The 27935-nt window shown below is 40.8% G+C and overlaps 1 protein-coding gene across 5 annotated transcripts in view; it reads right to left on the bottom strand.

The window, feature by feature from the left end:
* Positions 1–474: 474 nt before the first annotated feature.
* FOXN2 (forkhead box N2) overlaps positions 475–27935 on the bottom strand; it is a 166262-nt gene continuing 138801 nt past the window's right edge. For 4 of the 5 annotated variants that reach the window (XM_039532691.1, XM_039532690.1, XM_039532694.1 and 1 more), the window contains 4 exons: positions 21559–21683; positions 11448–11512; positions 5428–5496; positions 475–4848 (listed from right to left, as the gene is read on the bottom strand). In XM_039532691.1, the coding sequence (XP_039388625.1) occupies positions 4331–4848; positions 5428–5496; positions 11448–11512; positions 21559–21683 (777 nt within the window). In that variant the 3' untranslated portion in view covers positions 475–4330. The remainder of the gene's footprint in view (positions 4849–5427; positions 5497–11447; positions 11513–21558; positions 21684–27935) is intronic. The other variant, XM_039532693.1, reaches the window with a different exon arrangement.

Below are 27935 nucleotides of genomic sequence, written 5' to 3'. Positions count from 1 at the left end.
TGAAATTCTGGTCTCAAAGTCAAATAGCAATATTCTCATAATCTTCAGTGGGGCCAGGATTTCTCCCCAGGAGTGGATTCTTCCATTTTATGAACTTAGAAAAAAATAGAGGGGGTGGGGCTCAAGATGTTGCCGATAAGTCATGTCATTTTCATCTATAGTTCAGAATTGGTCCAATTATCAAGAAAGAGTTAGACAGACAGTGGATGTTTTGATGTGTTGACAGAGTTCACTTGTGGTACAACTTATTTCCATATGAGAGTGACTTTCATAACTAAACAGAGACCTAGACTGAATTACAAAGATTTTTTTTAAATAGGCCAATCCTGTGAGGCAGTGACTTGAATAGGAGTCAAGGGCATGCAGCCCCTCATGAGAACAGGCCCTGTATCTCGGTGGAAAAATAGATAATACTGGGCTGCTTCCCATTCTTAATGCTGTTTATTTGTATATAAGCCCCTTCAATCACATGCATGAAAAATGTGCAGCAATGAACAGTCACAAATGTTATAAAACAAAGTTTATTCTGCAATGTTTTATATTGAATTGCATCTCTTTGGTAAAAATAAACTTTATAAACATTTTAATTAACAGAGGTTAGAATACAAAAAACTAAACTTCTGTAAATTGTCTTTAAAATGGGTAAAGGACTGAACTAGGGTGTGGGGGTAGGTTAGGATTGGTCATCTACTGGCAGAGTTATTCTAAATAAACCCAAGACATTTCGTATGCTACATTAAGCTAAAGGGAGTATTTTAAAACAACTCCAGTTGCTTTGATCAGAAAGCATTTTACAATTTCACTTTTAAATAAATAATAGTTACAAATGAATTGGCAATTATAAAATGTCTTATATCACTATATGATGGCAACATAATACTTTAAATTATGCACTTAGTTTGAAGAAATGTACATTTATAAAACAGTCTTGATAATGGCACTGGCAGATGTGAATAATGTGCTTTAGATAATGGCAGGTGCAACATTTAAAATACTCTACTTTTTCTTTCAATAAATATTTTGACTACACCATTATTAACATGTATGAATGCTTTGCTTTAACCAAAGCTTTCACTTTTTAGCCTAACAAAGAAGTTGAATGACTTGCAACTTCCATTTTTAAAGTTGGATTTTAAAACATTTGCTGTGATTTTCACAGAAGCAATAATTTAGTACTGGAATTTGAAAGACTGATTCAGTTTTTTACAGTATTCACATCAGTATTTAATAGGATCGTCTCCCTGGTAAACAGGTCTCACACACTTCTTCATTTTAATTAAGAATTGCAAGTGACATTAACACTTTCCCTACCCTTTTAACAGCTGCTAACATATAGTTAAACTGACCATTTGGTATGAACTCTTTGAATGTCACTGAAAAAGCAGTTAAAACACCCTTCAATTTATACTATATACACCATGGTCTAACTCAGACCTCAAGGTGTATAAGTGAAAGGATATGAAACTATCTGAGGTGAATATAAGAGAAGGGTAATCCACAATAGAACAGTTAGGGTGACATTCACATCCTCTGCAGCGGGAGGTGTTGAGATCTGAGAAGCAAGAGATTGCAGGAGGACACCACAGCCCTTCTGTCTGCTGGAACAGAGCACTGAGATTAATACAGAGACATGCAGGAATGTGGTCAGTGGGTGAGTAAAGTAAAGATCCATCTGCCTTTACATTTGGTGGGGAGTGCAGCACTGACTGTAGCAATGGGTGCAAAGCAGTTGTATAATTGTCCTGTGCCCTACTACCGCTTGCTCAGAAGGGAGGATTCCAATCCCCCATATCTCCCAGTTCATTCATTTAGGTTTTATGTGAAAGGTGCAAATTGCACCCTTAACTTTTTGTTAATTACAGAATGATTTTATTGCTCTGTCTTTGCATATGGAGACTAAAATGCATTATAAATCTATCTCCCAATTCTGACAGCCTCACTCATGCTGAGTAGCACAACTGATTCCAGTAGTACAATCAGGCCCCTATTTAGTATGGAATCTTTATTTTGAAAACATTGATTCTGTTGGGAAATGAAGGATATGATCTGAACAGGTTAACATTCTTACCAAGGCAAACTGCAAGAAAATTAGTATGAATACAATTTCCAGTATTTGAATATTTAGGGAGTGATCCACCTTCCTTTAAGGTTAACAGAAAGGCTGTGATTGACTTTATCTGGAGCTTAATACAACACTTATTCCATAGTGCTGAATTTAAAAAAATTGAGATATACAAAACTTAAATGAATTTCAAAGGGATATTAATGATGCTTCTCCATAGTTGAATCATTATTTTTATATTGCTATAATAATAATTACTTTTACATTGCTATACTGAACAAGTTTTGTATCAAACTCTATTAAAAAGTATATTGGCAAACACTAGTGAAAGAAATGTCATGTACATCTCAGTGTTAAGAAATCCCATGTTCGTAATTAAAATTAATGGGGTTTTTCATTTGTTTGTTTTTCAATTGTGAGAAAATTAATTTCACCCATTATCTGTTCAATAACAGGTCAGCTAATTCACTGCTCGAGATATCTAAGAGAGATGCAAATGTGATGCAAAATGGAGCACATTTGTATACCATTTTTTCTTCATTATAGGCGGATGGGTGGGTGTATGCACAGTCACAGTACCAGAGAGACAGATTTCTTTTTTTTTCTTTTTACTTTTATGCTTAAAACTAAAAGTGGAGCCCTCTTAAAGCCACTGGATTTAAATACCAAAGAAATGCTATGTAGGTGCTTGAATATCTTGGGGCCTGATCCAAAGTCCATTAAGTCAATGGGAGTATCACCATTATCTTCAACAAGCACTAGAGCAGAACCTGAGAACAGTAGGCCTTCAGCAGCATGGCTGTATGAATACTTAAACTGGAAGGGATAATTATATGGGCAGGATCCATGGAGAAACTGACAAATAAGAAAACACCGAACTCTAAGAGCCTTGTATCAAAGTGGCCAGAAAAACATTATCCCATTAGTAACAGTTTAGCTTAATTTCTTTTTGTTGAATCCAGCATTGTTCTGAACAACCAAACACTGGACATGGTTTCATATATGGGTATACAGTATTTTAGTCTAATTCTAAGCCATCTTGCCCAACACTTATTGAAAGCAGCAGCTTAACGTATGAGCTAAACAGATTCATGGCACATCACGCTGCCTCTCAAACACAGGCAAAATGACCTCTTAAGTTTTACACTATGCTGAAACATACTTAAGGCATTCTTATACTTACAGTACTGTTAAACTTATTCTAACATGTCTGCGTACCCATTTCTTTTGCACAAAATACTAAAAAAATTGCCACCATCTACATTAAGAGTTAAGCAGTAAAAAAATCCATTACACTCAATTACTATAACATTCTTGTCCGCAAGATGTTTGGGTTATAAAGATTATTATTGCAAAGGTGATGAATTTTAAAGAGCTTCACCCGCAAATATGAAGAGACCACCATGAGTAACAGTGTATGTCCTAAGAATGCCATGCTACTGGACATACACTGTAGTTCAAAGGAAGCTAAAATGGTACATACAGCATGAAGCAGAAGCACAGTAATCAGTGGACTTAGACCAAAGTTATGGTAGCCGATATTAAAATGCACAAAGTGTATTTAGAAATTAATGTAATTAACTCAGTTTTCCTAATCTTAAAGGAAATTATTATATTATGCTTTTCTTAAACATGACCCAAAGTTCTTTCCAGCAGTCATTTACAATTTAGCCATCTAGAATCTCCACTTCATTTGTGGATTGAGACAGCATGAACTTTGTGTTTTTAACAAATATCTTTTACACATGAAAAACAAAACAAAAACAGCAAAAACTTTTAGCTAACAGCTACTGTGTATTCAATAGTTGGGGAAAATGGTAAGTGGCACATGTGCAGTGGCAGCTTCTCACTGTTTGCTACACCAGTGAAAGTTATTTGTGTCTTGGGGAGGGAGATGGGGAAATTGTGTCCCCTCACATAGGGTGAAATTCACTCCTATGTGGAGTAGGCCTGCACAGGGGTAAATTTCACCCATAACATGCATCTGAACCTATGCATTGCTCTGTAAATGGTCAACTATTCAATCACTGGTTATCAAAAAGTATACAGTTAGGTTTTCACATGTCATGCATCTCTCCTAATCTGTAAAGATTAAATAAAACATTTTCTAAGCAATGATTTGAAAATAAAAGGCCAAACTATAATTAGCATCAAAAAATAAAAAACAAGTCCTCTTATGGCTTTGATCTTCCTTGTGAAGGGTAAAAGTAGAAGAGTATTGCCACACTTAAAAAATATATATGTATATATTCACACTAACAAGCATTACTATTTTTTCCTCTGCTTTTGACTTTGGGTCTTTGCAGTACTTATTAGGGAACCCAAACATGTGCTGATTCCAGCCAGGTGGAGCAGAGACCCAGCTGCCTCTTTCAGCTCCTCATCAATTTCTTGACATAACTCCTTGAGAGCTTTCTTGCTAGGCTGACTTTTGTCAGAGGTATCTACACACGGTTGTGCTGCATAGCCACTGTCTCCAAGAGGGTCGTCTTCATAGTCAATGTCCGTATCCACTTCACTATGAAATCCTTCACTGCCATCGCTTCCTGCATGGCTGGTCTTGGAGATAAATTCATACACCTCATCAACAGAGGACAAGGAAGACATGCTGGACCTAGATGCACAACACTGTAAAGCCATGCTGCTAGCACTGTAATTGTGATCCTCCTTTGGATCAATATTAGTGGCTGCAGAATGATTTTCTTGCAGGTTTATGGAACTGTGATGATTAAATGCACTGTCATAACTCCTCTTCTTGGGCATCTTGAGAGGTTTGGCCTTCTCACCTATTGAAAGCAAAGATGTATAAGTAAGCAAAATAGCTCAAACTAAAATCTGCCATCCCAGTCTGTCAGACTGATGTGCAAAGGTAAGATTTTTAAACTGTGTATTTAGTTTACATAAGATGTGATGGATCCATCATTTAATGAACACTGAATACTAGAAGATCTTGATATTCAGCAAATCCTGAATACGAATAGTAGTGGTAGAGATGCGGGCTAGAAGTATAGTGTCTCCAACTATGGAGTGGCAGAAGGCAACCAAACTAACAAAAGAAAGCAGAAATGGGGTCCCTGTAAAACTGGGAAATGTTGGCAGAAGGGGCTGAAGATACAGGATGGCCACCCTACTGCCTCCCTACCATTTATAAACTAGCCACAGAGTTTCTCAACAATGGGTCTGTGGACCGGCGCCAGTCCCCGAGATCTCCCTGACACAGTGTAGGAAGGCAGCAAGCCAGTCACTGCTATTAAAAAGATTGAGAAACACTGAGCTAGAGCATACCTCACTTCTGAAATTTTCAGCTATAATTTTTTTAGCTTTCAGTGAAGGAAAAAACAACGCATAAAACTGTTTTTGCTTACAGTCTAAAATCCCTTGTTCAATGGAAGTATTTAGCAGCATCATTGCAGTAGCAGCATCAATATCAGATTCTGTAAAAGAGAGGAAGCAAAAAGTTAAGTTTCATTTTGGGGTGGGGTGGAGAACAAGGAATCCTGCTAAAAAGTAACAACAGCAACAATAATATGCATTTAATAGTTGGACACACAAGGAATTGGAATCATGTGTCAAAGAATCCCAAACAGGCATGACCGCTGTATGCTTAAAAATTAGCTTATGAGCATGAGTGAATGTGACTTGATTAGAACTACCATTGCAGAACAAATCACAGGGTATTTTAGTGGCGATATGAACATTATAATGTACAGTTCTAATGTACATTACCAGAGCTGAAGTCAAGGAAGAGTAGCCTCACATTAGGCAGTTTTGTATATGTATGATCAGGCTGCAATGTTATATTTATCTATGAATATTTGCTATTCATAACAATACAAAGAAAAAGATTAGCCATCTGCCACAACAGAGATCTGCCTTAAGCAGCCTTAGAACTTGGTGCATTAGTTAAATACAGCACTGAGATTCAACATGGATGAGTAGCATCTTTATATTAGTGCAATACAAAGAGCTTTCCTTGCAATATCCATCACATTACCCACATGTCAAATGGAACAACAGCCAAGCAGGGAAACAAAAGGAAAAACATTTATAGAACTCTTCAGTCTAGGGGAGCATGAAAGTATAAATAATAAATGGGCAACTGACGACCTAAAAATAATTAGATAAACAGCATTGCTTTTACTTAAAATTACACACGTAGCTGTAGAAATTCTATACAGCAAGATGAAATCATCAGTTTCTTGAAGAGCCCAACAACAACAATGGACAGTACTGTAAAACAACTAAAGTTACTAACTGGAATCAGAATCAGCTGGGTTAGCAATTAGCTCTCTGCTCACAACAAAAGAGCTGTTGTTATGTTCTCATTAGAGCTACTAAGCACACCTTTTCCTGATGGTGATCCACCTACTCAGGACTACTCCATCTAAAAATCAAAATCAAACTAAATTATGTCTATTTTCTCAACTTGCTCTTTATTTACACCACGCTTTCCAAAAATATGCCTTGCAAATATTTAGTGGAAAAAGTTTCTGTCTGTCTGTCCTATTCTATGTGATTTCAGGGCATCTTAAATGTATTTTAAGCAGAGGAAAGCAATAAATGGGCCTTACAGACATTCTCTCCCTGATCTTTTTTCAGCAACATAACAGAATCAGACACACATTTCTCATGTATGGTGCACGGGTCAGACAAAAGGAGAGCAGCTGTTTATGGTATGAGGGAACAAGGTGTTTCAAAGGTGGGAACCCCCTATGAAGTATCGTGGTTGTCTCACAGAGGGAAAACATATAGTGGGAGTAAGCATGTATGGGGAGTGGCGGACTGTGAAATGAATCGGGGGCAATGCCTGGGAAAGGAACCTTTATGGGGGAGAACAGGCTACCAGCACCCTGCAATCCTGCTGAACAGGGTGGGGGAAGAGAAGAGAAGCTGGCTATTCAGAGTTTTCCCCTGTTAAGCATCTGTTGAAGTTTAAACTGGTGGTACACAGCAGCTCATATGGCTCTTTGTTTTTCCTGATGGCAATACTATTACTAATTATTATTATTAAATGAATAGCTATCATCCTTAGACACGGGAGCTATATATTTATATTTCAAGAGGAAAATAAACAATCACATTGGGTCAAATTTCTCCTTGACCAGTGATGAATTCAGCTTAATTTTATGCTATGCATTTACAAAGCTTTTCTTAGAATTCACTTCACAGAAGGCCATGAAAAGCCAGCTTGATACTATTTCAGGAAGGGGGGGGACTGAGCTTCTGTTTTCAGTGCTAACTATAGAATATATAAATTTTCACTGTTAAAATGGGAGAATGCTAAAACAAAATCCTTTACAGTCTGCCCTACAGCTCGTGAGATTTTTATTCTTTTCCTTTCCAAAATGATTTTAGCAGCAACACCACCATTGAATTTACAGCTCTTATGTAACCAACTGACAAAAAAAAAAAGTTGTGAACCATTATTTTGCTCCATTATCTTGATCAGGAAGTGAAATGTTCAGAATTATCACTTGCTGCCACAGACATTTTCTTTTAGCATATGATGTTGGTATATAAACACCACTTTGTTAAATGTCAAGGAGTTATAAACATTAATTCAAGACAGAACTACCTGCAAGCATTGTTTCTGCGTCTCACTACCCCAACACAGAACTCATAAGTTGCAGTTCTTTCTTTCGCCTTGTAAGCAGCTCTTCAGGTCACCACTAATGTATTTTGGCTTGCTCCCTCTTGCTGGAATGTACTTTCCCAAATGTATGCTTCCCCAGCACCATGGCTAAAGAACACGCTAAAAGAAGTCTTCAGTCTCAACAACAGCTGCCTCCTAAGACCCAGGGAACACTAATGGCTTGCCTCTAACAGAGAGGATTTTCTGAACTGTTGTATGATATGCAGAAATTCAATTAGAACTGATACGAATTCTTGATGCCCTTAGTGTATCAATTGGAATGACTAAAATCAAAGGTGATGCATGGGGATGGGGGGGGGAGCACGCGGGGTCACATGCCCCACCCCCAGCCCAAAATACATCATCTTCCCATCAACAGTTACTCATTGTCTCTTACTAGCAATCCCAAACTTGTATGGGCCACATCAGCACAGTCATTTAAAAAAGAGTGAGATACAGAATTTTATTCTACAGTAAGCCCTTGGGATACTTAGAACAAACATGTCTAGCCTTTATTCCCTAGGGAAAGTGTGCAGAAAAGGCTCAATAGCTGTTCAGCAGACAGGCCAGGAAACATCCTTAGTCCAGCATCATGGGACAACCAAAAACCTGGTTTGGATGAATGAAGTTTAATGCTTCCGGCTGAACAAACAGCTAGCTGATCTATCCTCAAAAGTCCTGACTAACTTTTCTGGTGGTCTGTGGCTGAAAATTAAAACTAACCTCCCATTTCATTTGCCTAAAGCCCAACATACAGCTGAAGAAATTGATTATTTAATCTGCCTTTCTGCTACATCACTAAATTCCTGCTTAGGTTCTATTAAGTCAGTTGTGCCTCATACTGGAATTTGAGAAGCGTGCGTAAGGTTATTCTTATACGGCTTAAAAAAAATAATAGAACCAATATATTTTCTTGTCAGCCAGCCAGTTCAAGATCCAGGATAAGTCATTTGACACCTCTCCCCTCTCCAAAACTGCTATCAGCAGAGATCCTCTACAGACACATTTCCTACTTGCTCAGGACACTAAACCTCTGGTGGAATATGCCTTATTATTGATCAGGCAAGCCCTGAATTCAGCCATATACAACAGGCTCTGTAAGAATCTTAGTTCGGGTACTAGGTATATGGTGGTTTTAGTATATTTCTGGAACCACTGTACAGAACACGATGTTTTGAAATCAGAAGCTGCTTTTCCTATTTAGGGAGAAATGAAGTTCCAAAATTATGCTTGGCCTTAGATGGAGATAAACTACGGTGAAAGATGTACCATTTATATTTAACAATAACACTACCTTTGAATGTGAAAGTTGGATTGCCCTAATGGCTAATTTTTTCCTGGTTGAACATCAGAAAGTCTACAGGATAGGGCTACTGCAAGATCCCAAACCCCTGTTATACTGCACTCATCAAAACCTAGATGGACAGATTAGACAGAACTGTCTGGGATGAGGAAATGGCTACCAGAAAGGCATAATATGCACTTATAGTTAACTAACATTTCTTTTTTGTCCATGTGGCAAAGAATCCCAAACATACATGACTGTTGTATGACCAAAAATTAACACATTATATACTGAGGATGAGAGTGTTTCTTTATTGGAGCTACCACAGCAGAACAAATCATAATGTATTTTAGAGTTTGATAAAATACTTCACTTCAGCATCAAAGAGAGCCCTATAAATGACAGGGCTATTGAAGTACACTGTATACTTGGCGTATATACTGTGTCGGGTGGACACACATTAAGGTGTATTAGAGTCAAGCCAGTGTGGTTCAGATCAGTAATTGAGTATATGAACAGGAAGATTCGGGACTCTGCTAGGACTTGAACAGAGAATTTTCAGATCCAAATACACACAACTTAAAATGAATTTCCATTATCTTTCAGTAGCAGTACAGCTTAGATCTTTTCAGCCTTCGAGCCACTAGTGAGTGAAGTTCTCACAACAGCCATAAAACACACAGAAGGATGACTACATTTTGAAGTGTCTTATAGGTGCTACCTGCTCTACAAAAATAACTATGCTTAAATAGGGATTGTGAGGCAACATTTCATGGGAAATGAAAAAAATTGTATTACACTGTTGAGCCCTAACATCAGCTAAACATATTGTTAATCCTTAACAGTGTGCTGATTCAGGCCCTTCCAATCTCTCTCCATTACCGTTTTTGGGGGATGATTTAAAGGTATATCTATATTATAAGAAGGAAGGTTATGTGATCTAATATTTATTTTATTACTAATTCGGTTGGGAAAACAGAGCTATAACCTGAATATGGGAGAGAGTTACATATTAAGATGTCAACAGCTCTATCTAGAGCCAATAAATACATCAAAACCTATTTGATTTGGTGACAGGTTCTATGGTACCAATGGAAACAAAGAACAAGACAGTGGAGTAAACTTTTTCTTGAATAAAAGGGATGGTATCCTCCTATGCCCTTGAGGCTGACTTGAAAATGTAGTAAGTGTCATACGTGTTCACCATGGTTAACACCTACTTGTCAATGAAGACTGATGCACAGTCCTCCCTTTAAAAAAGGGGGGGACAACCCCCCCCCCCCAGATATTGCACAGTGAAGGCAGACAGAAAAATCAGCTTCTTGTTAGAATTTGCTTCATCTGAAGGCAAATGAAATTTCCCTTGAAAATAAAATAAAGGAGAAGGGAAGGGACCTTTGAAAGAAGGACAGCCCATGTTAAGGAGTGGTACAGAGGAAATGGTGCGTCTCGGATACATAGGGAAGGGAATCTTTATCATCTGTCATGTCATTAACAGAGCTCTGTACTCTTCAGACTGCCAGGGGGACCATCACATGTTTTTATTATAAACCATCCTCTGCCCTTACTGGCTGTTGGAACACAGAAGGCCATGAAGGAGGATTGGCTTCTTGAAGAGTGGAACCCCTTCTCAGCACCAGGATGGCGAAAGATAGACATGCTATATTTCGTCCTTTGCATAACTGCGAGACTCACATCTGGATCCCATAGTATTTTATGGATCTCATGAGTAGACCATAGGAAATTGTAATCCTGCACCTCTGCCTTGTGGTTTATCCAAATGCAGTTTTTCTCCTCTGAAAGGTAAAGCTAACATTTTTTGACATTGCAGAGAGATGTGCTGGCCCATGGTGCAATCATAGGGCTCTTCTGGCTATCACATTAATCATCATGACTTTAGGCATAAATCTTCAGATACTACTGTACCTTACAACATAAATAACCAGACTCAGAGCTATATCAGAGAAGAATTTTTCTCCCACTGTCATAGAGAATAGAAAACAAAGAGAACAGACAAGCGGATTTTAATACACAAAGCTTTGCAGGACATGGCCATAAGACTAGCCATAAAACAGGATGTCCTGCACAGAGCATTTATGAGGTGGAATGGCAGTGTTAACCAGGCTACTCTGGATTTACTTACACCATGACATCCTTGTTTCATAAAGGTACAGCATATGCCCGTATCACTCTATGACATTGCATACATTGGTGTAATTACACCAAAGTACAAAGTGTAAACTTTTTTTTTAAAGTAGCTGTTGTGATGGATTTACTAAAAGAACAAAATCAGTTTAAAGCAAAGACACACTAGGACAACTAAGGAGCACTCTATTAACTGACTTTTCAGAAAGAGTCTTTGTACACTTTGACAAAGGTCCATCTGCACATTTCAGACTACAATTTATTCTGAATATGAATAACATTGTGGGAGGGCAAAACATACAGAATATTAATGCCATAATTACCTTTGAGAGACCGGCCATGATTCTGCTTAAGTACTGAGGTTAAGTAATGAGGACAGGATGACCTACTGAAAAGAAAAATTTTTTTACTAAAACCATAAATAGTACTAAATTTAATATACTGTGAATAGATGAAGTGAAGAAATTTCTATACCACAAAAAGTTAAAAGAAAAAAGTAATTAAAATAGGAGAGGTAAGCCAAGGAAGCCCCACAATTTCTACTACTTTTGGTAGCTAGATAGTAAGCAAGCCAGTCTGATTATAGTACTATATAGATTTATATTCAGGACTCAAAAAAGCCCATTCGCTTTGGGGTGATTAGGAAACTTTGCTTGGCCAGCCATCAACTTCTGCAGATTCTAAGTGTTTATTAAAATTTTTGTAAAAGCTCTAGCCTTTATGGTTATGAAGAAACTTTCTAAATATGACCTAAGTGTAAATCAGTGAAGTGATGTCCAGAACTCAGGTGCCTCTGCTGTTGCTAAGGATTTTGCCTGGCTGCAGCTAAATGAAGAATGTCAAGAGTCCTGTCAGTTTCATTGCTGCTAATCAAAATGTAGTGGTCAATGACAAATTAAGTCAATCTCACTCTACAGTTGCTAGAGAAAGCTCTGAACAGAAGTAGAAGCAGGCAATGGAACTTTTTACCGGTGAGGAGGATTCAAAACCTGAGGCTAAGGGAGCAGTAAAGCAACACATATATGTGCCTCTTCCCTTCACAGCAGCCAGGAGGCTTGGAAGTGGGGCAAAGTAAAGGACTCCCAGACACACTCATAGCCAGAAGACTACAGTGGAAGGAAGGAACAGAGAGACTTCTTTTTCCAAAAGAAATGGGGAGCAGAGGAGAGGGCCTTCAAATGTAATCAGACACTTAAGCCCCCAAACGGGGTCCATGGACAGGTGAGGGGAAGTTGGCTTGTCTCCTAGATGTTGCCTTTCGAGATTGTGCGCTCCTCCACCCCTATCTTTTATATTGGTCTCTGAGACACTGAAGACAATGCAGGAAGCGAAACACCGTAATATTACAGAAAAGACAAAAATGAGAGAAAAAGCAAGGAAGAAAAGGAGGAACAGAAATAAATAAATAAATAAAGATATATAGTAAGCAGGACTGCATAAGCAGGCCTTGACTCATACATTAATCGACAAATTTCACAAGTATTTGTCAAATAACATTATTTGACAGATACTTTTTTGTATTATCTGACCATCTCAAAGCTGGCCATATACTATTCTGTGAATACATTATTCAATACAAACAAGTGAAATTAATCAAGTAGTATATTCAGAAAATATTTTTGATACTCAACCAGCCCTTATAGTATGTTAAATTTCATTTAAAATGTATACAAAAGAAATTTGATTAGCAATATGTTGCAATTAAATACCATATACAACAAACAGTGCACAACTGTTTTATTCCTTCAAATTGCATGGAACATAGGTCTTTCTTACCATCGTAGAAGGATTTGACCTCAGGTTAGTAGGCAAAGATAGATTTTTCAAGCTCAGTGTATAATCAGAGCTTTGCAGTGAGCATGGCCCATGATTAAAGATTAAAAAACCTGGGTGCCTAAAAAGTTAGGCAACCTTATTTTCAGAAGTACTTCCAAATCCATAGTTAGCAAAAGACAGTTACCTTTTCCATAACTGGCGTTACAGAGATGTGTTGCTCATGTCCATTCCACAACAGGTGTGCGTGCTCGCCACATGCACCGGTGCCGTAAGTTTTTCCTTTAGGAGTACCCATATGGGAGTGCCCCTAGCAACCTCTGGAGTGGCACCGCTGTGGTGCGGTATAAGGGGCGCTGCGCGCTCCCCCCATCCTCAGTTTCTTCTTGCCAGACAACTCCAAGAGAGGGTAAGGAGGGCGGGATGTGGAATGGACATGAGCAACACATCTCAAAGAACACCAGTTACGGAAAAGGTAACTGTCTTTTCTTCTTCGAGTGATTGCTCATGTGCATTTCACAATAGGTGACTCCAAGCTATACCTGTTGGAGGTGGGTAGTAGTTCACGGAGCACTAGTTTGGGAAACGATTTCATAATGTGAGGTGAACATGTGGACCGACAACCATGCGGCAGCCCTACAAATGTCTGAATAGGGACGTGAGCCAGAAAGGCAGCCGACGAGGCTTGCACCCTAGTCGAGTGCGCCCTCACAATCAGCGGCAGGGGAACTCCCTCCAGGTCGTAACAAGTACGTGCCACCTGAAGTGATCCAGTTGGAGAGTTGCTGAGTGGAGATCGGCCGACCTTTCATGCATTCAGCCATGGCGATGAACAGTTGCGAAGACTTCCTGAATGGTTTTGTACGTACCAGGTAAAAAGCCAGACTCCATCTCACATCTAGCATATGGAAGTGGCGCTCCTCACTGGACGCTTGGGACAGAGCACCGGCAGGAAAATATCCTGGCCCATACAATAGGTGGAGACCACCTTAGGGAGGAACGAAGTGTGTGGGTGGAGCTGGACTTTATCCTCATGGAATACCGGGTACGGGGGTTCGGAGGTCAGGGCCCGGAGCTCCGAGACACTCCTAACAGATGTGATTGCCACAAAAAAGGCTACTTTCCATGAGAGGTGGGACCAGAAGCATTTAGCAAGCGGCTCAAACGGAGGTCCAAATGGAGGGACCAGGGGTTTAACATAAGGGAAGAGGCAATCCAAGCCCTTCAGGTGGGGTAGAGAGAAACTGGAGGGTATAGCCCTGGGAGATTGTGTTGAGGACCCATCAGTCTGACGTCAGCAGCGACCACTCTGGGAGGAAAGTACATAAGCGGTTGGAGAAGGGAAGGTTGGGTGGATCCCTGGTACAAACTAGTAAGTCATCCCCAGATGTCCCATCAAAACTGGCGCTTACCTGCCTGCTTGCCCTTGGAAGGCCCAGGCTGGTGTGCAGGCCAAGATTGCCGCTGTGAGCGCTTTTTATAGTCCCTTGATTTTTTAGAAGGGGGCTCGTATCTGGAGTGGGTGGCCTGACTGGGGGCTAGCTGCGGCTTGAACTTGGTCCTGGCCGGGGCCGGGACATAGAGACCAAGAGTCTTTAATGTTGTGCGGGAGTCCTTGAGACCGTTTAACTTCCCATCTGTTTGTTCCGTGAACAGGGCCTTGCCATCGAATGGGAGGTCCTGCAAGGAGCTCTGTGCCTCGCTGGACAACCCAAATAACAGGAGGAACAGCGCTCTTCTTATGGACACTGCAGAGGCCATAGATCTTGCACCCGTGTCCGCAGCATCCGAGGCTGCCTGAAGGGCCACTCTAGTGGCAGCTGTGCCCTCCTCAACCAGAGCCTTAAACTCCCTCTTATCACACTCCTGGAAGGAGTCCACAAACTTTGGCATTGAGCCCCACAAGTTAAAGTCATATCTGCCCAGCAGGGCTTGGTGGTTCGCCACCCTCAGTTGGACGCTCAAGGAAGAATAAATCTTTCTACCAAACAAGTCTAGTCTCCTCAAGTCCTTATTCTTAGGGGTAGGAGCGGGTTGGCCCTAATGCTCCTTATGGTTGACCGCCTCAACTACTAGAGAGTTGGGAGTGGAGTGGGTATATAGATACTCGTGCCCCTTAGCGGGCACAAAATACTTTCGTTCTGCCTTCTTGGAGATGGGGGGCAAGGAAGCCGGGGTCTCCACTGGGCATTGGACATCTTTGCCACCCCTTTGTGGAGGGGGAGAGCCACCCTGGCTGGCACTGTAGCCGAGAGGACATCAAAGAGGGAGTCCAAGGGTGCCTCCACCTGCTCAGCTTGTAGGTTGAGGCTTAATGCCACCCTTTTCAAAAGTTCTTGGTGGGCTTTTGTGTCCTCCTGAGGCACAGGAGGAGGAGGTGCCATGATTGCCTTATTGGAGGAGGATGAAAATGGGGGTGTGGTACTCTGCGTCCCCACCAGAGCCACAGGTCCCAACACTTGGTCCCCTTCTGAGCGCGGAACCGAGGAGGAGCGCTCCACTGACCCCTTCGTGGGTGGCTGAGGGAGGCCAAAGGTCTTTTCAAGGCACTGGCCTCCGAGCCACCACCGGGGGCTGTGTCGGGCCCACTGTGGATTCATCCTCATCATATAATCATAATTTCAATTTGGCATAGTTAACAGTCTCTGCTGAAGAGGGTTTCATAACTAGATTAGCAATGGTGCAGCATATCAGGGACAAAAGTGCACTAACTGAGGTGTGTAACAAAACTGGTACATTGCTAGCCTGCATTATGTTTGGTGATAGTTACTGATATCAATCTCATTTTCATTGGCTCTGAAAATTGTCACATTCACCATCCAAGAAAACATAACAGTTTAGCTCTATAAACAAACACAGCTATTTCAATTTTTTGTCTGGATAGGTTGCTGTGGTGCGGGAGAGGATGAACAAGGAGAATTTATTCAAAGAATGGAAAATCACAACTGTTATCAGAAGGAAAATAAGGGATCTACACAACATTGTTTGATTTGCAGTCCTTCACATAAAGTGATGAAGTGGCAAGTATGCAAGAAATATAGCAACCTGTCCTTTCACATGGGCTCAGATCCTGCAAACACTATGTCCACACATAATTTGACTTCAGTGGAACTAATCACACGAGGAAAGCTATGCACATGCTTAAGTGTTTGCAGGATCAGGATCTAGGTGATCACCATAATCTAAAGGCAAAATGCACATATTGAAACTGGCCATACTCACTATACTCAACTTGCCTAACAGGTTTCACAGAAACAAAGTACATCAATTATGCCAATTATTTACTGTACCAAAGATTTATGTCTAAAAACAGGTCCTGTAGATCAGAAGCCGACCAAAATTTAAAAAGGCAACAATTATGTTTTTTGGGACAACAAGTGAACAATAGCTCTAAGACCATGCTAAAATATTACTGACTACAAATACAAGCCCTCTTGATGAAATCTGGGGCTTCCTCTGGTACAGTAACCATAATTTTCTTTCTCTTCATAGAAGAATATATTAAGCTTTTGGGATGGGGGTGGAGGGATTATAGCATTCTGTTTGGCATTATTATAGATATATATTTTGTTCACTAATAAAAGTAGCATTTAGATTCATAAAGGCCAGAAGGGATGATTTGATCTTTTTGTCTGAACTGCTGGATACCAGAGGCCATTAAATTTTACTCAGATACCCCTGTACTGAGAATAACAATTTGTGTTTGATTAAAGCATAACTTCCTGAAGGCATCTAATCTGGATTTTAAGACATCGAGTGATGGAGAATCCACCACTTCCCTTGTTAGTTTTCAACAATGGTTAACCACACACTATTAAAAATTTGTGCCTAATTTCTTATTTGAATATGTCTGGTTTCTGCTTCCAGACACTGGTTCTTGTTATCGCTTTCTCTGCTAGATTAAAGAGCCCTTTAGTACCTGGTATTTTCTCCATGTGAAGGTCCTTATACACTGTAATCAAGTCACCTCTGAATCTTCTTTTTGTTAAACTAAATAGATTGTAAACGCTAAAAGTCTCTCACTGTAAGACATTTTTTCCATCCTCTCCAATTTTTCCACATCCTTTTTAAAATGCTGACACCAGAACAGTACTCATTATTTTAGTACTGGTCTCACTAATACCATATATATGTTTATTAATTATTGTTATTATTTAGAAACTGCTTCCTTGCAGCACTACTGCTGAAATAACAGCTGAAGCTAAATGTCTGAATTACTCTGTTCACAATAAAACTTTAGAGTAATATTTACTTATGCCTTAAACCACAGCTCTCTAAGAACTATTGGATTAAGATTTAAGGGCTTCTCTACACTACAAAGTTAAGCCGACATTAGGCAGCTTACATTGACCTAACTATGGAGGTCTACACACTGCAATACTCCTCCCGCTGCTTTAACTTTCCTGCTATGCTGATGAGAACTTAGGGCAACCTGGTTAGAATGATGCAGCGTCAGTGTAGATACTGCATTGCTTACATCACCCAAAGTGGCCTCCAGGAGGTATCCCACAATGGCCACCGTGACTGCTCTGATCACTGTTTGAACTCCACTGCTCTGCAGCCAGGTACACAGATATGTGCTCCTCCCCTTTTAAAGCCCCATGGAGTTTTGAAATTGCTCTTCCTGTTTGCTCAGTGTGGAGAGCTCACATAGCTAGAGCCCTGCTCAGATACAAAATTTGTATCCACATCCGATCCGTGATCCACAAAAATGATATAAAACAGATATCCACGGATTTGCAGGGCAACTGCCCAGATGAGCATGTCAGCTTCATGCAACAAACATGATGCTGCCTGGAGTACACAGAAGGTGGTGGATTTCCTGGGTCTGGGCGGAGAAATCACTGTAGGGAGGCTGGGAGAGAGAATCACAAGGACTCCCTACACTCCCCTTCCCCCCATCCCTACCCACCAATTCCATGTATCTTCTGGGGCCACAGCAATACCCAAGGCACTCCACCCCATAGGAGATTAAACACGACAGCTGCACATACCTCAAGGAGGCTCTCACAGCCAGGTGTATGTGCTTATGAATTCCCTCTTCCATCCCCTTTAAAGATACTTTCCCCTGCATGTATGTAGTTTACCTCAGTATTACATAGGTATGTTTGCATGGGTGTGGAATAAAAATCTACTTTTGGAAACTGAATTTATCTTTATTATTCTCCATCACATGGTGGCTGGTGCTAACATTCAAGACAATAGCAATAGGTGCACGTGCATTATAAGAGTTGGGCACACACAGCAATCATACAAAGTTCATAGCGTGGTGCAAACAAACAATGCCAGGCTCAGCACACTACAGAAACACGTATTACTCTGGCTCAATGTTAAAATGTTCCTTCACAGCCTCCCCTAGCCAAATAGCGCCCCATTGAGCTCTTCTTATAGCCTTATGTTCATAACACACAGCACAATATTGAAGAATGATGCAGGATCCATGCTTTCTAACAGATATGGTTGGCTTGCAGGTTAGCAGGGCATTTGAAAAGCAGCTGGCAATTTAGTAGGATACCCATCGAATCATGGGACTGAGAAACCTGCATCATGTGACACTAAACCTGCCCCCAGGAGGCATTACAAACCCTTCCCAAAACATCCTGCGCCAGTTGCACAGAGGGCTAATTACTCACAGTGCACAGCTCTCTGTGTTGATGCAAGAGTTGCTACTGAGGATTTGCTTTGCCAACACATGGAGCGTAGTGAGGACATGCATGGTGGTTTAATTACAGCGGTGGCAGTAGGTTGACATAACTTAAGTGGACTTAAATTTGTAATTTAGACATAGCCAAAACTTAGGCTAAGAAAAAAGAGAAAGATGAATGTATCCCTTTCCTGCACAGGTCAGAGGCCTAGAAATGTAATTTTTTTAAAGGGGGAATTTAAAAAGAAAAAACTTTAAAAGACATAAGGAAATATATCAAACATTTAGTTAATAGAAAAGAAAAAAAAAAAAGATACGCAATAATAAAGCCTGAGGTGAAATCCTGGACCTATTGAAGTCAATGGAAATTTTGCCATTGATTTCAATAGGGCCAGTATTTCACATTATGTGCAATAACTAACATAATTAGTGTGAGACTGTTGCCTGGCTTCAATGAAAAAGAAAAACTACAAACAACAAAAGTGCTACAAATGTAGGACCTGATCCTGCAAATACTTATGCATTTGGAGTAAAGTTTCTCACTTATGTGGTCCCCGCTGTTGTCAATGAGGACTATTCATATGAATGAAGTTACTCCTACTTCAGTGTCTGCAGGATCAGGTCCTTATGAATTTAGGGTTTGACTCTGCAAACAAGACAAAAAACAAACAAACTCATGAACAAAGGTTTTTAGGACAGAGCCTTCACTTCAAATTTTATCTTCAGAGAAGCTCATGCCCATTATGCAAAAATACTAGCTCTTGTAAAACACATCACCTTCTAGAATCTAATGACTGTTGTTTCAGTTGCCATTGTTTTGACAACAAGAAGCCTGAAAAGGCCACGAACCATATTATGACACTTTTAGTTTTGAATATTTAATAGTACTCAAATTTTCTGCAATGATTTTTATTAATGTTTTTATTCCAATAGTGATTTCTTTCTAAATAAATGCAGCTATATATTATAAAAAAGTGCACTGCAGTTAGACATTTTAAAATAGATTTTAAAATTGATTTTTAACATATATATCCCAAAGTGCCAAATACACTTTTCAAGTGCCTTACAATAGCTTCAAATTCTTCTGCTGGGCTCTTTCAAACAGAAGAATGATCACATATGGCTTAGCACAGCTAGATGGTTAGAGACCACTTTTGTAAATAAGAGAATACAAAACCCAAGTGTAAGCCACCAAGCTGTGCAAAGCTTTTTATTCACTACTATGTATTTAAACGCTTGCATTAGGGTGTCAAATCCAAGGGTCAGTGTAGCAGTTTCATTTAAAAGTAAAATGCCAAGTTGAGTTTTGTGGTAGACCTAGCAATTATAAGTTCTACCAGAAAGTAATATTGAAATATTTCTCTATATTCATTAGAGTTGAACCATCTACCATCCTCAGCTTAGATTACACACTTTTAAATATATATTTTTATTTTTCCAATTTAACTTTTTAAATTATTTTACTTTTTAAAATAGTATGAACATACAAAAGAAATCCTCCAACATGAATGGAAATAGTCTCTATAAAGAAGTATGGAGTATTCCTTTGTAGCAGAGGTGGGCAAACTATGGACTAACGAGCCACATCCAGCCTGCGGGACCCTCCTGCCCGGCCCCTGGGCTCCTGGCCTGGGAGGCTAGCCCCTGGCCCCTCCCCTGCTATTCCCCCTCCCCCGCAGTCGGGGCAGGGGTTCTGGGGGCAGTCAGGGGACAGGGAGAAGGGGTGGTTGGATGGGGCAGGGGTCTGGGGGGGCCGTCAGGGAATGGCAGGGGTTGGATGGGGCAGGAGTCCGGGAGGGGTGCTGTCAGGGGGCAAGAAACAGGGGGGGAGCTGATAGAGGGCAGGGGCCGGGCCACACCTGGCTGTTTGGGGAGGCACAGATTCCCCTAACCGTCCCTTCATACAATTTCCGAAACCCACTGCAGACCTCAGGCCAAAAGGTTTGCCCGTCCCTGCTTTGTAGATATGTCAGCAAATAAGTGTTTTCAATAAGTCACTATTTTTTTTCTACTGCCTTTTCTTTAAGTTTAAGGTGCCCAGACATTCCAGGCTAGTTGTGGTTAGTTCCACTGAAACTGGGATTTTGTCCCACTTACACAAAACCCAGGGCACGGTGCAGTACTGCTACCCACAGATGTTCAGACAGCTACTCACCCCGCATCAAGTTGTTAGTGAGAAAAGAAGGGATATTTGCTCCCAACAAACCTGAAAATAGCTGAAAGGCAGCCCAAAGACTTGCTAATAGCAGTAGCTCCTCTTTGTGCTGCTCCTAGCTATGTCCCTGGTAGAGTCACATTGGGAAGAAAGAACAGGGAGAAAGTGAGAGTAGAGAAAGAACAGGGTGCATATAAAGGGAAGTGGAACCAGCAGAAGACAAGCAGTAAAAACAAACAAACCAACCCAAATGAAAGCCCAGGAGATTAACAAAGGACACACACACAAAAAACAAAACAAAAAAAGATGCTGGGTTTGCAAGAATGGGTTAGAAAACATAGCTATGAGTTGAGTTTAGGGGAGAACAAAATACACAGGGTTAAAAACTGTTTTCTCCACCTCCATTTTTCAAAGGTGTCCCAGTTTTTCTGGAGAGGGAGCCCTCCTTCCTGCCCACTTGCTTCATACACTTTTCCTCCTTCCCCACAGATATCAAATGCTTCTCATGAGACAGGTGTCCTGATGTATCAGCCTGAAAATCTAGACTCACTAGATTCTCACTTCCTTGTCCATTCAGCCCACTTCCCTCCCTGAGCCCCATTCAGCTCCTTCTCTCCACCAGTCATTTTCAATCTATTAACCACCCTTCCATGCAGTATTTTGTCTCTTTCTCCCAACCCTCTACCTCCATTCCTCTCCACTCCCATGTCAGGAAACAATAGAGTTTGGGAGGCATAACTGGTCACCCCATTTTCCCCCGAAATAACTACTTCCTTTGGGTTACAGGTTGCCCAGGCTGTTGTGTTCTTTGGGAAAGGTTACCATAACTTAATGCTATACTTGTAACGGAAAATTTGCCTACCTCGGTGGTGATGCCGGTGGGGTATAAAATGCAAGTGCTGAGGGAAAAGGTTGCTTTTTCAGTGCTTGTATAAGATTTGGCTTATATTCTGGATCAACACACCATAATGAACCTTTTCCATTCACCTGGAGGGGGGAAACATAGTAGTGTGAATTAGAAGATTTAGGAGAAATTAGTAAACAAGCCATAGAGGAGACCGTTGTTACAATACTAATATTAAACATCCATTGTATCAACAACACTGACTATAGGCTATAGTATTTCCATTCTAAATCCATTTTCCCTCACCATTTTCTCAGCTAGAACTTGTAAAGTTTGATTTCAGTCCATGTTAAATATTTTTGTAAGTTTGAAGAAAGTCTCTTCAGCCATTTGAGGGGCAGTGATATGGGCCCCTTTTCTACCCCCAGAAATAGGGTCCCAAAGTTGGGATTCCCTCCTCTCTCCCCTGCACTCTAGGAATGTAGGGAGTTGTGTGAAATGAGCCCATGTAGTATGTCAACTGAGCCTGGCATGAGGAAGATGAGGAAATGTACATATTAGTAGAGTCATATTAGCAAAAATTGCAAGATAAGCATCTGAAAAGGACTGGGAAGTTTAAAGTGTTTGTAACTTTTTTCATTTTAGCCAGTCTTTTCAAATCCATCCAAGTCAAATGTCTGTACTGAGGAGTAAATGCATAGCATGTTGGAAGTTACAAAAACAAGTCATGTTTGATTTATCACAAGAGTAAAGGGAGAACAAATTCTGAAAAACAAATGTGTGAATTAACAGTTTTCAGTTTCAGTTTTCTTCTAACCTTTAAAACAAAATCATTTTTGGGTTGACTAGGTATGTGCAAGGGAAGTCAGCATCTCAGGAGGTGTGTATGAATGTAAGGGCTGGTCTACACACAGCTTTTGTACTGCTACACTGGGTTAGAAACAGAGTTAAAACAGTACAATCCCCTAATTATAAGGGCTGTAGTTACACCAATATAAAAGGTGTTTAAATCAGAATAGTTTAGTTTCAGGTTATGTCTATGTCCCATAGCCTAAGCTTTCAGAGCACTTAGTGTAGACACAGCTGATACCTACAGAAAAAGTTTTTCTGCTGATCTAGGAACACTACCTTCTTGAACGATGTTAGCTATGTTGACAGAAATACTCTTCCATCCACATAGCTGTGCGTACACACTGGGGGTTTTGTCGATATAGCCATGTTGCTCGCAGGGGTGGGGTTTTTCACACCCCTGCCCAATGAAGCTATTAACTTTAAGTGTAGACATGTCCTTAAATGAAGTGAAAGCAGCAAGGGTTAGGTTAGACTAGCTGCGGCAACCACTGCAACTCCCCGAGTCTGACTGGAAATTAAGAATTCCAGGAAGTCAGAAACACAAACACTGTCAGATTGACCCCAGGCCCCATTCCTCTTTTTATCTGAATAACTGTTTCTGCATTAATGTTTCAGTTCAGAAGGCTCTTGCATCTCTTAGTACTCTTGAGTAATATTCAGATGACAATACTCTTCCCCCATCTTTGCTTTCTGGTTGGAATGGTATTTTACAATAAATAAAAAATGTGAACAGCCAGTTTCTTCTACACCGGGGTAAGCAATCTATGGCACATGTGCTGAAGGCGGCACACGAGCTGATTTTCAGTGGCACTCACACTGTCTGGGTCCTGGCCAACGATCGGGAGGCTCTGCATTTTAATTTAATTTTAAATGAAGCTTCTTAAACATTTTAAAAACCTTATTTACTTTACACACAACAATAGTTTAGTTATATATTATAGATTTATAGAAAGAGACCTTCTAAAACCGTTAAAATGTATTACTGGCATGCAAAACTTTACATTAGAGTGAATAAATGAAGACTCGGCACACTACTTCTGAAAGGCTGCCGACCCCTGTTCTACACTGAAGTCCATGGCCTTTGTCAAGACTGGGGGAAAATACTTTTTTCAGTCAAATGACCTTAGCTTGAATGAACCCTCCATTTAAAACCAATATAGACACAGTTTAGATTTTAGCAGATCAAATTAGATTATAACTCAACCATCTAAAATCACCTCGTGCAACAGAGTTGCTCTTAAGCTTGTGGGCAACCACTGCTAGGTTCCCAGTCAGGTGTACAAGACAAAAGTGTTTTATTAGGCTGTCACCCCTTTCGGGGGCGGGAGGGAGGGAGGGGCAACACCTACAGCAGTCTTTCCCAGCAATAACAAGGAAGGCACTGGTAGCAAATCAAAATAAAAGTCCTCCATCAGGCCTATCTTCCCTCGGAGAGAGACTGGCTGGCAGCAATCTCAAGCAGTTCCTGACCCCAGAAGGCTTCTCAGAGAGCGAGACCTGGAGGTCTGCTCTTCCTTCCAGCTAGTTCCCAAATGAGCTGGACTCTACCCTTTTAACCTCTTCTTCCAAACCCGATACCTATAGCATGGTTGGGATGACTGAGCCCACAGCAGCTCACTAACCCTTTCCTTGCCAGGGTTTTTTTTTTTATAACCCATCACACTGAGCCTATACTGATGTTAATTCAATTGCGTTAAACTAGCTTGACTGAATTTGATTGAAAAAATACCATTTCTTCCTAGTCCAGGCGAGGCTAATGACTCCCCATGGCTTCTAGTTTAGTGAGAAAGCATCATGTCTGGTAATCAACTACTAAGTGAATTATTATGGTCCCATGTTTCCAAAACCTGAAATCCTGACAATTTAGTGTATCCTACTTGGCAGTACCCGTAAGCCCAGCGATGTTATCACGATTTTGCTACACATTCCAGGTTATTCAAATTGACATATAAAAAAACTAAGCAGAAGAGAACATGCTCTACTCCTCCCAAAGCTTCTTTGCCCATTCACTGAATATAGGGGAAAGCTATTAGTCAGGCTAGTTGCTTCTTGTAATACAGAAGAGACAAATCAGACACTGAGAGTTAAAGCAACCCTATCCCAGTGAGCTATCATGTCACAGCTAGGAGGGTAGCAGTGCCAAGTTTTCCTGTTGAGAAATCTGGCAGAATCTTACAAAAGCAACTAATGTATACGGATGATGAAAGGTGGATCAAGCAAAAAAATAAAAGATGACAAATATAAATGATTCTGTATTAATTTATAAAAAGAACAGAAAATGCATAATACCAGACAGCCATTCTCACATGTTGGTTATTAAATATTTGCATTAGAGCAGTTCTATATTTTAGGACAGAAGAGAAAATAAAAGTAATCTTGTCAATACATGTGGAAAATGTTTCAGAATGAAGATTCAAACTTCATGGGATAAAGCCTCAGCATTTGTAAATTGTCAAATACCTACTGACTTCATTGGGCCTATAACTAGTTACACCAGCTGAGGATCCATTCCTATGCTTTTATGAACTGATGTTTCCTGACAATTAAATATTGTCAGGGCTTAGACAGCACCAGTGTAGCATCCACTCACGGAGGGATCTAAGTTATTGGGCTTTTTTCATAAGATGAAAAATTTTGTTATAAAAAGAGCTTACACTATGAATTAGGGGGAAAATTCAGAAATAAAAGTGAGTGTTATTTAGTAGTTATTGAAATGCCCTACAAACAGATGCCTCTGAACGTTGCTTTCTGTAAAATTCCCTTTTTACTGGATACTATTCTTTACCCTGCAACTAAGCTTAGTGTGAAAACTATAAGAAATACACCAACTTTTTTTCTTTAGATATTTGTATTTAAATAGACTGTTAGCCAGTTAACCCCAGCACAGCTCTGATTACCAGTTAACCCCAGCACAGCTCTAACTGGCTGAACCCATCCTCTTAATAAGAGTATATTGCACAGGGTGGATAAAAATCAATGATCTTTTAAAAAAAAATGTTAATCAGATTTTTTTTTATAAAATGCTTTTTGAAGGGAAAAAAACCTATCTAAAGATAGTTTTATTTTAGATATATTATAGCTCAAAGATATCTCATCATGGATTAGGGATTACAAATTCTAATTCTATAGTATGAGACAAATATATTCGTGTAATATTTAATAAAAGTTTTGTAAATTAGTTCCAATAGTTCATGGATTAGGGACCCAATCTTATGGAGTTCCAGGGGCTTCTATACGGATTATTTAGGTTAATCTTTCTATCTACCCAATGGGACTCAGTGCTCAGTCTAGAAGATACCATCAGAGATGCTTAGCTTTGCAGTTCTCAGACTGGATTTACGTCTCCAGAGATAACATGCTTGTTAACAGCAAAAATGTTTTAAAATATATAGAGGTGAGAAATAACAGACCTCAATCCTATTGTCCTGCTGCAAATTTGTGTACATAGAGTCAATCCCTTACCTCTCTCTAAAAGTGAAAAGTTTCAAAAAGTTCAATCAATAGAAGATCGTTGAGGGCAGAATAGATCTGGACAAGGAGAAGAAGTCTGAAGATAAATGTGAGAAGGGAGAGACAGGCAGTAGAAACAAAAGTGAAACTGTTTGAGCAGCATATTCCAGAAGTCTTGAGGTCTTTCTGAGTGTTTTGAGATCTACCACATGTGACAAAGCTCTATCCTTGTCTCCGTGGGCCCCACGTTTCCTGGTGGATTTTGCTAGCCTCAGAGGTTCACTGTGACCCTCCACATAGCCCTTCTCTCTCTAGAGGCACGGATCACAGCCTACTGAGCCATTTTCATAAGCCAGCGAGGGAGGTGAGAAGCTATCCTCCCTTGCACAGTCTCTGTTGTCTCTCAGTCTCAGTGATTAATCGGGGGCATAGGAGGGAGCCCTGGCCCGCCCTCTACTCTGGGCTCCAGCCCAGGGACCCTAATAGTATCAGCTATGGTAGCTGATCATTTAAAAACAGGACGTGTATAATTCCCTGGGCTACTTCACCACAGCAGCCCCCAATTCCTCAAGCTCCACTTCACCCTTACTTCAGGGCCTCCTTCCTTGTGCCTGATATGGTGTGTACTGCTCAGTCTCTCCAACAGCGCAACTTCTTCCCATAGCGCCTGACATGCGCACCTCCCTGACTAACTGGGAGGCTTTTAACTAGTTTCAGCCAGCTCCTGATTGGTTTCAGGTGTCCCAATCAACCTAGCTGTCTCCACTGCTTTCTGGAAGGATCTTAATTGGTGCCAGGTGTCTTGATTAACCTGGAGCAACTGCCATTTGGTTACCATGGTAACAGGGATTTGTTTAGCCTGGGGCTAACATACCTGTTTTTCACTACTTTCCTATAGCCATCTGGCCTTGCCCCATCACATATCCCCCCCCACACACTCTGCTCAACACCATAGAGTTCGGCAACTTGGGACGCTAGGCAGTGTGCTCGTGACAGACCCTCAGCATTGCCATGGTGGCATCCAGCCCTGTGCCGTATGCGGAACTGGAACGGTTGGGAGGGATAAGAACCACCTGGTGACCTTCTTTTCCTTATTCCGCTGCATCTCCTGGAGGGGTGCATGGTCCGTCACAAGAGTAAATCGCCAGCCTAAGAGGTAATAACGCAGTGTCTCCATGGCCCATTTGACAGCAAGGCATTCTCTCTCAACTACTGAGTATTTCTGTTCTCTTGGGAGCAGCCTTCTGCTTAGGTAGAGGATAGGGTGTTCCTCTTCTCCCACCATTTGCGACAGAACCGCCCCCAACCCCACCTCAGAAGCGTCTGTTTGTAAAATAAATTCCTTGTTAAAGTCTGGGGCTATGAGTACGGGGTCATTACAAAGGGCCATCCGAAGGTCTGTGAATGCCCCCTCTGCTGCGTCGGTCCACTTCACCATGTCTGGATCTCGGGCCTTTACCAGATCCATTAAGGGACTGCCCTAGTGGCGAAGAGGGGAATAAAACATTGGTAATAGCCTACCACGCCTAGGAACGCGTGGACCTGCTTCTTTCAAGTCGGACGTGGGTAGTTTTTAATTGCCTCTAGCTTATTCATTTGGGGCTTCACTATGCCCCTTCCTACAATATATCTGCTAGACCTGTGGCGCATTTAGCGGGATTAGCGGTGAGGCCAGCCCATCTTAAGGTGCGTAGTACTGCCTCAACTTTCTCTAAGTGGGTTCCCCAGTCTGGCATATGGATTATGACATCATCTAGGTACACGACTGCATAACTAGTATGGGGGCACAGCAGTTTATCCATGAGGCGCTGGAATGTGGCTGGGGCCCCATGTAACCCAAGAGGGAGGACAATGTACTGGAATAGCCCATCCGGGGTGGAGAACGCTGTCTTTTCTTTAGCTTCTTTAGTCAGGGGAATCTGCCAATACCCTTTTGTCAGATCCAGTGTAGAAAAGAATCAGGCACTACCCAGTCAATCAACCAGTTCGTCGATGCATGGTATGGGGTATGCATCAAATTGAGATACTTCATTCAGTCGGCAAAAGTCATTACAGAATCTCGTGGAACCGTCAGGTTTAGGCACTAAAACAAT

The sequence above is a fragment of the Mauremys reevesii genome, linkage group 3, assembly GCF_016161935.1.
Source record: "Mauremys reevesii isolate NIE-2019 linkage group 3, ASM1616193v1, whole genome shotgun sequence".
NCBI lineage: Eukaryota > Metazoa > Chordata > Testudines > Geoemydidae > Mauremys > Mauremys reevesii.
Note: the sequence above shows the minus strand (reverse complement) of the source record. Positions and strands in the feature narration are given on the sequence as shown.